The sequence below is a fragment of the Pseudorasbora parva genome, chromosome 4 (assembly GCF_024679245.1).
Source record: "Pseudorasbora parva isolate DD20220531a chromosome 4, ASM2467924v1, whole genome shotgun sequence".
NCBI lineage: Eukaryota > Metazoa > Chordata > Actinopteri > Cypriniformes > Gobionidae > Pseudorasbora > Pseudorasbora parva.
Window position 1 is genome coordinate 40,037,303 of NC_090175.1, and position 17,076 is coordinate 40,054,378.

Below are 17,076 nucleotides of genomic sequence, written 5' to 3' on the forward strand. Positions count from 1 at the left end.
ATGCACACACATGAATGAGCGTTCACATGTATGCATCTGAGTATATACACATTTAGACATCCCAAGTCCTACTGACTAATGTAGCTGTGTTGCTGTTGTGTGTGTAGATGAGAAGAGACCTGCAGCATTGGGACAGTGCGTTACAGCTGGCTAAAAGACTGGACCCTGAAGAGATCCCGTTCATTTCTAAAGAATATGCCATACAGCTGGAGTTTGTGTAAGTCAACTACATTACATTAGTTAATTACATCTAAAACAGCTGTTTTGGAGACACATCACGTGCACATTTTAATGCAAGGGATTATAAGTGACTTGGGCTTGTTTTTTTGTACTAGATGCATCTGAAATCGGTGTTGTAGAGTGCTGCCGGGATAATGTGTTTTTGTATGCCAACCTGGAAGTTAGCATCACTCAGGTTGCCTCAACAAAAAAACTGTAGGATTTTTCTATTGGATTCCGTTTGCTGAAAAAAAGTTGTAAAGAGTTCGTAGATAAGGAAGGAAGAGGACAAGGGGTCGGCTTGGACAAGTTGGCCGTCTCTCTCTCTCATGCTTCCGATTCTGCCAGCGTTTTAAGCTCTCTCCACACCCATTACTGGAATCAGAAACAGGTGTTATCAATCTGCGTCCAACCCACTCACTTACCGCTCGTCCCGCGGCTCTCTCTCCCGCTGCAGACCTCGCTGAACCACGCCCCCCTTGCCACATACCCCCACCGCCCGACTCAGGCCGGGGAGCCGTCTCTGCGCCCAACCCTCTGTCCGACGCGTCAGTCTGCAACACAAAAGGGAGAGAGAAGTCAGGGGAGTGTAAAAGCGGCCCGCCACACAGAGCAGCCTTAACCTGGGTGAAGGCCTGCTGGCACGGCTCCGTCCACTGGACCGTATCTGGTAGCCCCTTTCTAGTGAGGTCAGTCAGAGGGCTGGTGAGGTCCGAATAATTGGGTATAAACCGCCTATAATATCCCGCCAGCCCTAGGAACTGCCTCACCTCCTTTTTGGTCTTGGGCCTCGGGCAGGTCGCAATTGCTGCGGTCTTGTCAATTTGGGGACGCACCTGTCCATGGCCCAAGTGGAAGCCCAGATACCTTACTTCCACCCGCCCAATTGCACACTTCTTCGGGTTGGCCGTGAGCCCCGCTCCTCTCAGCGACCTCAGGACCGCCCTGACATGCCGCATATGCCACTGCCAATCGTGACTGTAAATCACGATATCATCCAGATAAGCAGCAGCATATGCGGCATGCGGACGCAAAATCCTGTCCATGAGTCGCTGAAAGGTGGCGGGAGCCCCGAACAACCCGAATGGAAGTGTGACAAATTGGTGCAATCCAAACGGCGTGGTGAAAGCTGTTTTTTCTTTGGACAATGGAGACAAGGGGATCTGCCAATAGCCCTTCGTTAAGTCCAATGTCGAATAAAATCGAGCCGTGCCCAGCCGATCAAGCAACTCGTCAACCTGCGGCATTGGATAGGCGTCGAATTTCGACACAGCATTCACCTTGCGATAGTCCACGCAGAACCTGACCGAGCCGTCGGTTTTAGGAACCAAAACTATCGGGCTCGCCCAGTCACTGTTGGACTCTTCTATTACTCCCATATCAAGCATGGCACCCAATTCTTCCTGAACCACTTTTTTCTTGTGTTCAGGCAATCTATACGGCCGGCTACGAACTACCACGCCCGGCTCGGTCTCGATATGGTGCTGAATCAGGTCGGTACGTCCCGGTAGGGGCGAGAACACGTCGGCAAACTCCGCCTGTAATTTAGATAAATCAGCGAGTTGGTACGGTGAGAGGTGATCTCCACCAGGGGCCAGCGCGACTGATTGTGCTTTGATGCTCGCCTCTGGCCCGAGATCATCCTCTCCCCCGATCACCGTTGCCAACAACACTGATTCCACCTCATTCCATTTTTTAAGGAGATTGAGGTGATATATTTGACGAGCCCCGTTCCTATCGGACCGTATCACCTCATAATCAAGATCCCCAATTTGTCGTGCGACCTCAAACGGCCCCTGCCACTTTGACATTAACTTGGAGCTTGACGTAGGGAGTAATACAAGCACTTTCTCTCCCGGTGTGAATTTGCGTAGTTTAGTACCCCTGTTATACGACCGGCTCTGGCGGTCCTGGGCTTGCAACAAATTCTCTCTGGATAGCCGCCCCAGTGTGTGGAGTTTTGTTCGCAAGTCCAGCACATACTGAATTTCGTTTTTCGCCAAAGAAGGTCCCTCCTCCCAAGTCTCTCGTAGGACATCCAGCACCCCCCGAGGCTGGCGTCCGTAGAGAAGCTCGAAGGGGGAAAACCCCGTGGAGGCTTGCGGAACCTCCCGCACGGCGAATAAAAGGGGTTCTAACCACTTATCCCAATTTTTGGCGTCTTCCTGTACGAACTTACGGATCATGGATTTAAGTGTGCGATTAAACCGTTCGACCAAGCCGTCCGTTTGTGGGTGATAGACGCTTGTTCGAATGGACTTAATGCCCAATAACCCGTATAGTTCGCTTAATGTACGTGACATAAACGCCGTGCCTTGATCAGTGAGGATCTCTTTCGGAATCCCCACCCGGGAGATTAGTCGAAACAGTGCGTCTGCAACACTCTTCGCTGAGATGTTGCGGAGGGCCACTGCTTCCGGATATCGTGTTGCGTAGTCCACGATAACTAGCGCAAAACGATGGCCGCGTGCGGATCGCTCTAATGGCCCGATGAGGTCCATCGCAATTCTTTCGAAGGGGACCTGCATTAATGGAAGTGGGCGCAAGGGCGCTTTTGGGGAGGCCAGTGGATTCACCAACTGACATTCCGGACAAGATGCGCACCACCTGCGCACGTTGTCATGAATGCCTGGCCAAAAAAATCGGGTCATTAAGCGATTCAGTGTGGCCGCCTGTCCCAGGTGGCCCGCCATCGGGTTAGAGTGAGCCACCTGGAAAAGCATTTCCCGGCGGCTCTTTGGTACTAATAACTGGGTTGTATCTACCTTTGTCTGAGTGTCTTGGGTCACTCGATACAACCGGTCTTTTAATATGGCAAAATAGGGATAGGTGACGGGCAAGGCGGGCTGGAGAGACTGACCGTCGATGGATCGAACCTGTTGGAAGGCGTGCTTAAGGGTCTCATCCTGTGACTGCTCCTGAGGAAAGTCATCGCGGTCCGAGGGAATCAGTCTCTCGATCCCGCTCAGTTCCTCTGGAGCCGTCTCCAGTGGTCCCGGTTCAGTCTCCCCAACCTGTACTCGCGCCGCCCCTATCCGAGCCTTCTTCCCCCAAGCGGCATCCGCACATAACGACCCCAATAAAGCCGAAAAGGCGGGCCAATTTGTCCCCAAAATTAGCGGATGCCGGAGGTGAGGACTAACCGCCACCTCTACGCTATGCTTTTCTCCCCTAAACTGAATCGTGATTGGGACGACCGGATACTCCACCACATCCCCGTGCACACACCGCACCTTAACCACGCGGCTTGTATCCAATGCCCCCGGCTGCATCAGGCTTTGATGGATAGAGGTTTGGTTACATCCTGAATCCACCAAGGCCTGATATGTACCCCCCTTGATACTCACGGGTATTTGGTACTCTCCTGCCTGATCGGGGGTGGCCTGCGGGACGTCCGGAACCCGGATCATTGTCCCGACGTCCATCATGGGACATCGGTCCACAAAATGATCCGGGTCCCCACAACGCCAACAGGCCAGCCCAGGCGTACCTGCCGCCCCAGTGGCGGGAAGTGGGTTGGACAATGGGCGTGGAGAGAGGGAGGAACCGGAAGCATGATTCCCTCCCGCCCCTATCAGCCCCGCCCCCCTGGGCGGGGCCCTCGAATTCCCGAACTGCCCCGGGCCCATCCCGCCCCGGCCTCGGGGGGGGGGAATACGAGGGGGGCCCGGTGGGCGGGACCTAGGGAGAGGGACAGGGAGAGAGAGAGAGACAGATGGGAGAGAGATAGAAGTAGAGGTGGGAGAGAGAGAGGTAGATGTTAGAGGGGGTTCGCCGACCCCAGGGCACGCCACCATGTGGTCCTCCGCCAGGTTGATGGCCGTCTCCAGCGACGTGGGCCGCTGGCACTGGACCCACTCGGCGGTTAGCTTGGGGAGCCGAGTGATGAACTGCTCCAGCACCACCCGATCGATAACATGGTCCACGTCGCTTCCGCCGGCCAATAGCCACTTGCGGCAGGAGTCCCGGAGCTGCTGGGCCATTGCGAAGGGCCGGCCGGCCTCGCCCCAGTCCGGGGAACGGAAACGTTGACGATGTTGTTCGGAAGACCGGCCGACCCGCTGGATAATGGCCCTCTTCAGATCTTCATAGACCAGGAGGTTCGCCACCGGTAGTTGTTGGGCGGCCGCCTGGGCTTCTCCAGATAGAAGGGGGATGAGGCGCACCGGCCACTGTGTACGGGGCCACCCGCAGGCCTCCGCCGTTCGTTGGAATAGATCCAGGAAGGCCTCGGGATCGTCCTGTGGCCCCATCTTGTACATTGGCACGTGAACCGGTGCGCTGGTCTGCCCGGCGGCCTCGGCGCGAGCCTCCCGGTCGAGCCAGCTCCGGAACCTCTAGTGGTCCTCCTGCTGGCCTTGGACGATCGCTGCGAATCTTCGTTCTTGATCCGTCCTAAGGTCCAGCAGGGCCTGATGTTGCTTGCGGTGTAGATCCGCGAGGGATGAGATGATCTCCGCAAGTGGGGTGGAGGACGGTGTTTGCATGGCGGCGGCTTGGTCCTGCTTCCTTCCCGGGTTTCGGCACCAGTGTAAAAAGTTCGTAGATAAGGAAGGAAGAGGACAAGGGGTCGGCTTGGACTGCTGACGTCTCTTTTATTTAATCACTCAAAATCAACAACGTGCACACTTCAGCGTGTGACTTTTCCTTTGCTCAGTTTCGGTTTCGCTTCCGGGTCGTTCCACTTCCGGGTTCCGGCAAGCTCAATGTCTCTGTGGGGAACGTCAGCAGTCCGTCTCTCTCTCTCATGCTTCCGATTCTGCCAGCGTTTTAAGCTCTCTCCACACCCATTACTGGAATCAGAAACAGGTGTTATCAATCTGCGTCCAACCCACTCACTTACCGCTCGTCCCGCGGCTCTCTCTCCCGCTGCAGACCTCGCTGAACCACGCCCCCCTTGCCACAAAAGTATTGTGACCAACAACGGTTTATGATTATTACACATTATGTTTTGTTCATTGTGATAAACTTCACAAATTAACACAACTTTTATGGATTTTGAAGCCTAAATACAATCGCTATGGGGGGAAGACTAAACCCCTATTAAGCTTCCAAATTTTTCCCCCTGGAAGTTTGAGTTAGAACAGATTGTCAGTAGAACAGATAGTCAGGCTAGTGAGTAGATGAATTTGCCTGTTGTGATGATGTTTATCATAAATCATGTCGGGGTTCATGACGTGGATTTTTTATATTGTAATATGTTCCTTCGATTAAATGTTCACTTATAATATTAATAAAAAAGCGAAACAAAACAAATATATGCCGAAAAACAATTATTTTTAACTTTCATTCTGACCCATCTTTAAGGGGCAGTAAATGGCCAATGTTTGGCTAACGTCAAAAAAAGTGTTTTAAAAGCATTATCCATTTAAAACCGTAATTTTCAGACAAAGCATTATGAAATCATGTAGCAAATTAGCTTAAAAGGTAAATATGAATAACTAATTATAACTCATGATTGTGATATGCATCTGTGTGTATATCAAGGATTTATTTGATTAGAAGCGTGATACCTATAAGGTTACATTATCGAGTGGTTCTGTCATAAAGCATGCATAAAACGGTATACAGTACAAAAGACACTATACAAGACAGTAATAATCACACACACAATGTCCTGGAGATATGCATGTTCATTTATAGAAAGTAAATGTATTTTTTATGGGCATTATTGAGTCTTTTCTATGGCCTTTGCTTTTGCCTGTGCTCAACTTCCCTCTACCTGGAATGTCTCTGAGGTCCACTAGTTGCAGGACTAGTGTCAGTGATCATTGGGAAAGCAAACATCTCAGAGCCTGCTTGGGCCTACTTAGACCTTTGCTTGTTATGGTCTTCAGGCTTCTGTTGGATTATTTATTAATTATAATGAATAATTGTGTGTCTGATTGGTCCAGATGCTGCAATCATTTACTTAGGGTTTGTGATGAAGCAGCTGTCAAATCCAATGCAGTTGGCTGCTTCATCTTTCAACAAAAGTTTCTTGGCGAACCCTCCAACAAAATGGTCTGGACAAACATATAATCCTTCAACACGATCCGGGTATGCCATTAAAATAAATCATCCACTTATTTCACGCTGGGATGATTCTGAAGTCTGTACAGAGACTTAAACAAGCTGTTTAAATTGGGCGTGTCGATTCACCAAGTGTCCAATGTAAACTTAAAGGAAGTGTATGTAGGATTGTGGCCAAAACTGGTACTGCAATCGCTTTCAACTGACTGTAGAGCAGTGACTCGAGGTTGCCAGATAGGCTGCACGAACCAGCAGGAACGTTTGTAGCTGCAGCTGTGGTAAATAGAGCAGATCTGGCAACCCAGGTGCGGAAACACTACTGACTTTGTGATTGGTAGATAGGTGGAGGGCAGAGCTTCAGGCCATAACACAACATGACAACATCAGTTGAGGGCTGCAACAACAACTTTTCAATGACAACATCCTGGCCGGTCTACTGTTGTCAATGACATATCAGGGCCAATTTATGTTTAATTGAAATACATTTTTTACATACAGTTTCTTTAAAATAGCCCAAACACATACCTCCATTTTCTTTATAGTATTCTACCCCAGTTCGGATTTTTTGGTCTGAGGTTACGGATAAATTTTACATTGTTCTTAAGTTAAAATATTTTTTCCCCCTTGTCTTTGTTAAAGCACACTTTCTTTTTGAAATATTCTGTGTAAACACTACTTACACACTATTTATACTTTTATAACGGCATCGAATTGTGCATAAGTATGCTAATTGGGACACACCTATTGACTAAAATGCAAACTCATTTCTGGATTTTGTCCTACAAAAATACATTATCCCTATACATCCCTTTATTGTTGATGTAATGTCATATGTTTTTGTGTCATTCTTTAGTGGTGATTATGTGAATGCACTGGCACACTATGAGAAAGGCATAACAGGAAACAATAAGGTAAATGTTTGCATGTTTGTAAAACTATGAACTTTAAAGGAAATTCTCATCCAGAAATGACAAGTTTGTAATCTTTTACACATTTACAAAGTTGTCAGACTGTCTTTTCCCCATTTAACAGAAAAGGAGAAATTGTGAATATTCATGTCAAGTTCCAAAAAGAACAAAAAATTGTCCACTTGTGCACTATAGCACTATAGTTTAGTTTAGGGTCCAATTCTCACTACTAGTTGCTTATTAGCATGCATATTACTAAGATATTGGATGTTTATTAGTACTTAAATCTTAAATCACATGTTAATGCCTTATTCTGCATGACCATATTCTGCATCCCTTCATCCTACCCAATACTTAAACTTAACAACTACTTTGCTAACAGTAACACACAGTAATTAGGAGTGAGAATTTGACCCTAAACTAAAGTTTCAAGAATACAGTCCTGGAAGAAAAAAAAAAGTTCTATGAATACCAATTTAAGTTATATGATTTTATTCCTTATGGTATCTGAAACCATGAGCCATAGACAGTACATCCTAATGTGTGTGTGTGTGTGTAGTTCCAGGATCATGATGAGAGCTGTCTAGCAGGAGTGGCTCGTATGTCCATTCGAATGGGTGACATTCGTAGAGGAGCCAACCAGGCAATCAAACACCCCAGCAGAGCTCTGAAGAAAGACTGTGGAGCCATTCTAGAAAGCATGAAGGTGTGTGTGTGTTAATGTAACCCAAAGTCAATGTTTTCGCACAGTTTTACTTATAGCCTTTCAAAGTATTCACCATTTAGGCTAGGAGTTGTACAAATGCAGGATTTTTCTAACCTCCTTGCACACTCTCATATACATAGCCATCCATTGTTGTTGTAGTTTGCACACGTTTCTGTCTCTTCTGTTTATTAATTTTTTTCTTCAACTACCTTCTGAATCAATGGCCCTGGGGTATTGTTGCCATCTTGAGGACAAACTAATTAGGTCAAGAAAACTGTAATGTGTATATGCGGAAAAACGGCTGTACACATACAATATGGTGCTGATGTTCAATTCATGCACACTGTATGTGGACCCTAGCCCATATTGAAAAAATGAAGTATACTTTAATATACATATCACTTGATTTGCTATGTTACAGAGCAGATAGTAAATGATAATTGATGACGATTTTGTGTGCAGCAATATTCAGAAGCGGCTCAGCTGTATGAGAAAGGCCAGTTCTATGACAAAGCTGCCTCTGTCTACATACGCTGCAAAAACTGGTAATACAATAAGGTTATTTTTTTTAGGGCTGTGCGATATGGACAAAAAAATTAATATCACGATTTTTTTTTTTTTTTAAATCCTGATTTCGGGTTATAAAGGCATTCTGTGTGAATTTGAAACATATTTCCAAAGGAAACTAATTAGAGCTTTATCGTAAAGTTAACACGTCTCTAGAACAGACAAATGGCCTAAATAAATAAATAAAATATATAAATATATTTATTAATGAGACTAAATGATCTTACCAGTGCTTAGGTCGCTTTCTCATATTGCGGTCTTTGAATTTGAAATGAGCTGCTGAATAAAATGTATCATGAAACTTTTGCTTTCGTTGATGTGAACTCTGTTAAATGGGGAGATTTTAATTTTTATTTGTTTAGCTCGTTTAGTTTGCAAGCGCCATTGCGAGGAGCATCAGCCTGCCTCAGCTCGTCAAAAAAGCCTTTTACTGTGATGGTAATAGTAGGCTAAATAAACTAACATTGTGATGCTTGAAGTGTTTTATATCTATGGATTTTATCATAGGCAAGTCAAGAGTTGATATGAGAGGCTAAATTGATTAAACATTACCTCGGTTGGTTGCTGGCCATCACTTAAAAAAATTAAAACTTTAATTTAACAAACACAAAATTGCTCTAAACATTTTTCTTAATGAACTTAATAAAGAAACAAAACAAAATATAACTACTTTGACATTAAAAACAAAACTGAACTATTTTAATGGCTGCAACAATGTAAAAAACAAAAAACAAAAAAAACACGGCTCCAGTCGGAACTTTGATAAGCTGTCGGACACGGCCTAGATATGAGGCTCGTGCAGGGCACTAATCCCACCCCCTCTCTGAAAATACACAAATCTGACATTACTGAGCTATGCGTTTAAAAGTAGCCTATTAAAATGGTACAATCGCATTGCAACGTGGGATATCGCCAATCGGGCATTTTGTCCCGTGTCAGAAAAGGGGTTAAAAGGGCTATAAGGTGCCGTTGGTGGCCTAAAACAGAAGATTAGCCTACTTATTTTTAGCATTGCTCGCACCGTGTATAATAATATTGAATCGACCGTCCCTGGGTTGAGCCGGTTTAATTCTCGCCTCTATGACTCGACCTGCGAAGCTGAATGTCCGCTCGCTGGCTGCACTTATGCTGGAACGCAGAGGATCCTCCTTATCAATGGATTTCATAGTAAATTGTGTCTAGTAGGCTACTATATAAATTACAAAGGTTTAAATGGCATCTGTATTTCAAACGGCCCGACTGACTGCGACCCGAATATCATTAAAAATATAAAAAAACATCCGCGGGTGATGACCGCAGGCATTTGCTCATTTTGGATGAACCCTCATCACTGATTAATGTGGGTAATCAAAACAACAAAAACAAAAAAACAACTCAGACTAAAGTCGACAAAATTGGTACGTTTCCCAGCGCTGCAATAGACATTATTTTTAATGGAAGGATAGGCCTGTTATCCACTATTAATTAAAATTAGAAGAACGAAATGTTTGATTTTTCATGGTGGTAACTCAATGTTTTGTTTTGTTTTTCGTTATTTTGGCTTTGAATTTCGTTAGATTTCGTTAATTTTCGTGTCGTTTTAAAAAAAAAAAATGAACTGAATTTAGAAACAAAATAAATTATTGAAATGAAGACGGCGTTTGGAGTGAGTGCATGCAAAATAATGCGTTATCTGAATCAATGGCCTTTGTTGGTGTAGGCTAATAAAAGTAGACAGTTTATAGTTTATAATTATGTCTTGCACATATCTGGCTAAAAATGTCTATTGTACTGTGAGTTATATCCGCTGCCATAGGCTAAAGGACATAAGGAAAGGACATAAGAAAAGGAAATGTCCATCAGAATGAGCAGACTTCGTCAGCCATTGGTTAAAGCAAACCTAGCTTATTTAATTATGTTTAAATATTAGGTCTAGCCTATAATAAAACATTTTTTATTTCATATGTTGATGTGTTATGCCTGGTCTGTTCCGTTCTCGCACTCAATTTAGGCATGCTGTATTCTGATTGGTTCGGAAAGCATACTGGGAGGTTGGGGCCAGGAGCGAAAAAAAATCGTGCTATGAAGCAATTTAGAAATCGCACATGCTCAAATCACGATTTTATTATGATTTCGATTAATCGCACAGCCCTAATTTTTTTAAAGTTTTTAAGGATTTAAAACTTTTTTAAAGATTTTAAAGTTGTGCTAGGGAAACAAACTTGTCAGCACACTTGTCATAGCAAATTTGTAACTTAAATTGATCTCTAACCTCTTAATGCCAGGGCAAAGGTCGGCGAGCTCCTGCCCCATGTGACTTCCCCAAAGATTCACCTGCAGTACGCCAAGGCAAAGGAGGCTGATGGCAAGTATGTACTAAATGGAATGCAGTCACCCTTCAACAATGTAAACACTCACTTTATATTATGTATTGACTTACAGAGATCACTTTATACTATTATTTATTTATTAGGGTTACGAGCATGTAGCGCTGAAACCCTATTGTAATTAGTCAAATTTCCAAGGATCAGCATTCTCCCCTAAAACTAATAGCGCAGACCAAACTGTAAGTCATAGAGCCTTGAAGCTTTGAGGGCCGGTACTACTCCGCCTACTAAGTCACCAAGGATTGGTCTGATGATTTAGTCTAATGGGAGCCAAAATGTTCGATGTGTTAATAAAAACTTTTACTAAAATAGCTATAACTTGCTATTGGAACAAGATATTTTCACCTAACTAGGGACACAGGTTAGACACTTGGTGGCACTATAAGCTATACACTACTTTAGCTATAATAACCACCGAACCCTTAGTCTGGTTGACTTGAAAATTGGCATACACTGTCTTTGTCCAAAGTCTTACATCTCTGATCTTGTTAATTTAAATTTAGCTCCTAAGTCCCTCAGATCTGCCAATAAAGGTCTCTTATATGTCCCACGGTCACGGCTAAAAATGAAAGGAGGCAGAGCCTTTGCAGTTGCTGCTCCAAGATTATGGAATCAGTTGCCACCTGACATTAAGTGTGCTCCTTCTGTTTCCGTTTTTAAATCTAGACTCAAGACACATCCTTACGTTTTAGCATTTCCTGCTTATTAATTTTTGGATTAGTAACTGTTTTCTAATTCTATTTTTTTATTTTTTCTTATATTTTTCATTTTAATGTATTTTTATGATTGTTTTGTACAGCACTTTGGTCAGTGTAAGCTGAATTTAAAAGTGCTTTATAAATAATATTTACTCACTTACTTACTTACTTACTAAAGTGCCATGATGGCCAATGAGGACTTTGGCGTATCTCAAAAAACATGGTTGCCATCTGCAAATGAAGTTTGAGCACCTATTAGACAAGGCTACCGGAGGCCAATCTGAACAAAACTTGGTGAGCATGTTCAACTAATGGCTCTAGAGGTCTGTAAGAATTTTGAAAGAAATTTGCCACTAGTTGCTGCTAACAAGTTTTATGCCTCTGTAATCACGTGGTATTTCGCTGTTAATTGTCTTTTCCTTCTATGATTTTAGTGCTTACTAAATAAAACGTAATATCTTAAAGGCCTTAAATAGCTTGAACCCCGATAATTACTGCTCACAGCTATATTATATTTATTTATTATTTTAAAGATAGAATTTCGCTATCTTTTCGTTATATTTCCGCTAAAATTAAGAATACGTTTTCCATAATTTGCCCATTTTTATAAGAAATTTCCATTTTCAACCCTCTAAGTGACCATTACAATTCGTTTCTTTGTTGTTGTGACAGGCATGATTGGCATTTTTGTCCTCTAGGGAGGATTCTTTCCTAGATGTTTTTCCTGGAAAAATGTATCTTCTCGATTTATGAACCCTACCGTAAAACCACATTCAAGAAACGCCAACATCCCCAGAATTGCCACTTTTCAAATATTGTGTGTGTATGTGTTTAGATATAAAGAGGCAGCAATGGCCTATGAAAGTGCACGAGACTGGGACAACGTAATACGAATCCTACTGGAGAATCTTAACAACCCTGAGGAGGCTGTCCGCATCGTACGAGAAACTCAGTCCATTGAAGGAGCCAAAATGGTAGCCAGGTTAGTAAAGGGAGCAGCCTCCAAAATCTGTGTGCCTAGGAATGGTTATGTTTCTTCTTTTATAAAATGTGTTCTCAACAAGTAACATATATTTTTTTCCAGATTATTAGGATTGAACATCTTATTTTGCTCATCCTGATCTTCTGTTAGTGCTATTAAATGTTCTGTGACTGCACAGGTTTTTCCTGCGCTTGAGTGATTATGGCTCAGCGATCCAGTTCCTGGTTTTGTCGCGTTGCAGCGATGAAGCTTTTCAGTTGGCCCAGCAGCACGGGCAGATGGAGGTCTATGCTGACATCATTGGTAAACTCTCTGATCATCTACTTGGATCATTCCTACAGTACATTATATGTCTTGATAAAATATTAAACTTGAATTTAGTTTTCACAAAATCACAGTTATGGAAGTGTTGGGTGAAGTTTTGGGTGTTTTTATGTCATGTGACTACTTTGGTTTACACTGACTGGATTTTAAAAAAAAATTTATATAGTTTTAATTGGTAATTAATATACAAGGTTTTTTGTGGGATGCAACAATTATAGATTTTGTTGGTACGGATATAGTCTGATAAATCACGGTTTCACGATTATCACGATTATTATGCATTCATTAATTTCACAACATTGAATAAAATCACATGAACACTCTTTAGATTTTTAAAGGTCCACTGAAATCAAAATTTAAGTTTTTTAGCTTTTAGTATGACTGTGTGTTAGCCTTAAAGCTGGTATGTTCCAAAACTATGACAAAATTTGCATTTATGAGATATAAGCATTCAAAATTTACAGTCTCCCACTTCCGTTAAAACGAATCTCAGATTTTGGTGACATCATCGCAGACTTCACTTTCTCGTCAAATCTTCTGTCCAATCAAAATGCTCTCTAGAATCTAAAGCCCGCCCCCTTACACTGCTGAAGCCTCGGCTGAAATCGGTCAGTTGTTCACTCACATTTACTAATTTCAACATGGTGAAAGGCACACAGCACAATATATATATGAGATAGGAAACCATTCAGTGTAAATATGCTTTAATTTGAGGCTAATTAAATCTGTTTTCACGTTAGTTTCACGCACCGCAGCCGCGCACACACCGCAACGGCTCAGGTGTAAATTTAGACTACAGACACGAGAGCGCAACGTGGATCATATGCGCGAGTCGGCGCAGACAACAAAACATATCCACCCATTTGAATTCTGTACAGAATGCTGCATTTCAAAGCGATATGGAGGAGATTATGATGGTAAACAGTGTAAGAGGAAACTGGCTTTACCAAACAGAAAGGTCCGCTCTTGCGCTCTAGTCAAACTGTAATGTGACGTTATAAATGCACGTAATTATAGTTTGTAGACGTAAATAGACGATAACATTTTTTACAAACAATGCAGACAACAGAGATAGAGAGGAAACGGGGAGGAGAGGCACCTAATTTAATTTTTAAAATGTAACAACAACGACTCATGAGTTTAATGTCTCGGGGAATAATTAACTCAAAAGGGATTTAATATTCAATATTCATGAATTTATGAATATGATTTGCCAGTTGTTCATTACGTATTAAAATTTTCCGATAGGGAAAATTGTTTAATTAAATACAAGTAACCCTTTATGAAATTGCTTGAAATTATCCTACTAAGTTTGTCCTGCAAATTAGTTATAGACTTTTCAAATCAATTCTCAATAATGGATTACTGCTTTCCGAGCGCATGAGAAACATTAACTTTACTGATCAGGACAAGTTCAATATTTCAAATGGTCATACAGTTTACTTTACTAACATAGTAGCATAAGCAGTTAGGTAACGTTTAGATCGCAAGTTTCATTGACTTCGTGTATGTGGCAGAATAACAGATTCAACTCATTAAATGTCTTTTGAAGGTTTAATAAACACAGACTAAAAATAACACTACAATTCACACAGAAAGTACATACTAAATATGCATCAAGAGAGTAGAAATATAGATATTAACGAAAGAATACATAAACGAGAATACTGAATAGACTGAAGTTAGAGAGAGATAAAAGAGAGAGAGAGAGACAAAGAGAGTGGGGGAGGGTGAGAACCAACTTTCCTTCAATTCACCAGATACGACCTTCACGGAGTTAATTTATCCCAACGGGAGAATAACACACCCTCTTTACAGCAGTAAGAAATAGAATACTTGCATTCTTTTTGGTTTCGTTTTGGCTTCTCGCTTGTGTGCATGTGTGTCTGCGTGTCCGGCGGTCCGGCGGTCCTTTCCGAGGTTGGGAGGGAAGCGGCTGTTTGCTTTAGCGATGCTTCGTGTTCTTGAAGATCGGATTGTAGAAGAGAAGATTTTTGGAAGAGATGAGGCCTGCTTGGAGGGCCTGCATTGGTGGCCTGGCTTGAGTGCCAGCCCCCCCCCCACCCCCCCCCCCCCCCCCCCCGTGGGTGTTGGCTCCCACAGGAGAGAGAGGAGAAGTGAACAGAGCGGAGTAAGAGAACAAGAAAAAAAGGGGGGAGGCTGTCTTCACTGGTCTTTTAAGGTCTGGAAATAGTCCCACCCTCCAGGGTTAGACTTAACCAATGAGAGTGTTGGGATTTCCCGGCGGGAAATTCCTCAGCAGACTTTATTGCTCTTTGTTTGAAGGTTCGACTCAGTGGGTCTCTGAGTCTTCATACTATAATTAATGCAACAAACACACACTGCATTTTCTGAATAAGTGATATACATGGAAGTGTAAGTCGTGAAGTGAGCATTAATTTGATAGGAGACATGACATATATGAGGTTATCTGAACTAGTACTTTGTTAAGACACAGACAAAAAGATGCAAAATACCATACAGAAGAAACATTTTACAAAACAATTATGTGTTTACATATAATGTCCTGGGGTGCATGTTCATCTATAGATGGTTTGTCTATAATTTGAGGCAAAAGCTCTGTGTCTTAAGCTCTTTGTGTATAAGACTTTCTCCACATTCTTTCCGGTCGTAAAACATCTTATCAGATGGTTTCCAGGGTAGCTGTTGTGTTGGGGGAAGGTCTGTCCATCAGCACAACTTTCAAAGCATATTTGTTAAATGTAACTGGCGATTGTGTGTTTGATTCGCCTGAGTCGCTACATAATCCCCCCTTTCGCTAGTTGTTGTCCCTCCTATGGACAACAACGAGCGATATCAAAAGTTCAGGAAGATCAGACACACCATAGCCATGTTAGGCTCCAGTTGTTTGTGTCTCCTGAAGTGATGTTCGTTCCACGGCAGATAAGGCAGACAGTAGCCAGTTCAGGTCTCTGTGCTTGTGCAGCAGGTGTCGAGGCAGCAGGTGCCCTGACGGTGCGTCACCTGTCATCCAGAAGTCCGTTTGTGTGGTGCAGGTGTGCTGTGGGCTTTCTGCAGCCCTGGGTGGAACCATGTTCCTCGCAATGGCAAGTCAGTCCTTTAGGTCTCCTGCCTAGGAAGATGGACTGTGCATCTTGACACTTTTATGTCCTATGCTGACTAGGAACTTTTTAGAGGGTGCCTCGCATTGTGGCCAGGCTGGGTGCCTTCTGGTGATCCACTTTGGTTTCTCTGTTTCAAAGTTCAAAGTCATTGGGGTTTTGAGAATCCCTTCAGAGGCGGCCTTGTGTTCGTTTAAGGCCTTCTTTCTCAAATCACATGCATGACATAGTGTGGGGCTTGGCAGTATTGCCTACAAGATGACTAACTGGTGTTGGAGGAGAAGGTTCTTGAAGCTGGTGTAAGGTTAGGCAGAGGGCTTGGGCTCCTCCCCCCCTTTGCGTTTGTGTGCAGGGCTGGAGGAGCTTGCGCTGCTGATGTGAAGTTCAGGAGAGTACGTCTTTCTTTTGAGGATTCATTTGCAGTTGGTGATCAGTAGTCCAGGTTGCTCTCTCAGAACGATGCCCGAGGCTGGACTCGGTGTGATGATGTCTGGTGGTGGCTGGCCTCTGATTGTCTGGAGGCACAGGAGCATGATCACGGCCGCGTTTCTTAGGCATTTCCAGATCTGTTGCATGGCCTCAGTAGTGAAGTGGATGCCTCTGTCTGAGTTGATTCTCAGTGGCAATCTTGACAGGAAAAAGATGTGATTCATCAGGTGGTATGCCGTGGTCTGGGCGGTGTCGTTGGGTGCTGGTTGACACTCCACCCACTTGGTAAACTGGCACACCACTGTGAGAAAGTACTTTTTGCCTTTTGTGGACCTGGGCAGGGCTTCTACCCGGTCGATTTGTAGGTTTGACCATGGGAACGTGGTCCCTCTGTGTTGCAGTGGGGCTCTGTGGTTCGGGTTTGCTGGTTGGAACTGGCAGCGAACTAGCCCTTCTCTAACATACTCTGCTGCCTCTTGATGCATCCCAGGCCAATATGCCACCTGTTTCAGTGTGTCATGCGTGGCTCTGGTGCCGTGGTGTCCAGCACATGGTGTGTTGTGGGCGTACATTAGCATCACCCCCCTTTGCGACCGTGGCATTACAAGCTGTGGCGCTGTGTTACCATCGGGTGCAAACCAGAGAATGTTGTCCATAATACGCATCATGTGTCTGGAGTTATGCAGATGCTTGTGGCTAGAGTCATCAATGAGCTCAGAGTCAGTGATAGGGTGGTTGGAGGGGTCTGAGAGGTGGTCAAGAATTGTCTTTGTTGCAGTGTC

At 43.8% G+C, this 17,076-nt stretch overlaps 1 protein-coding gene across 2 annotated transcripts in view; it reads left to right on the forward strand.

The window, feature by feature from the left end:
* Positions 1 to 17,076, forward strand: part of wdr19 (WD repeat domain 19) — a 63,609-nt gene that overhangs the window by 20,835 nt on the left and 25,698 nt on the right. For both annotated transcript variants that reach the window (XR_010904773.1, XM_067441752.1), the window contains exons 20-26: positions 108 to 217; positions 7,085 to 7,142; positions 7,699 to 7,845; positions 8,308 to 8,390; positions 10,677 to 10,760; positions 12,312 to 12,458; positions 12,637 to 12,761. Coding sequence is in view for 1 of the 2 variants with exons in the window: in XM_067441752.1 (XP_067297853.1) it covers positions 108 to 217; positions 7,085 to 7,142; positions 7,699 to 7,845; positions 8,308 to 8,390; positions 10,677 to 10,760; positions 12,312 to 12,458; positions 12,637 to 12,761 (754 nt within the window). In the remaining variant the exon portion in view is untranslated. The remainder of the gene's footprint in view (positions 1 to 107; positions 218 to 7,084; positions 7,143 to 7,698; positions 7,846 to 8,307; positions 8,391 to 10,676; positions 10,761 to 12,311; positions 12,459 to 12,636; positions 12,762 to 17,076) is intronic.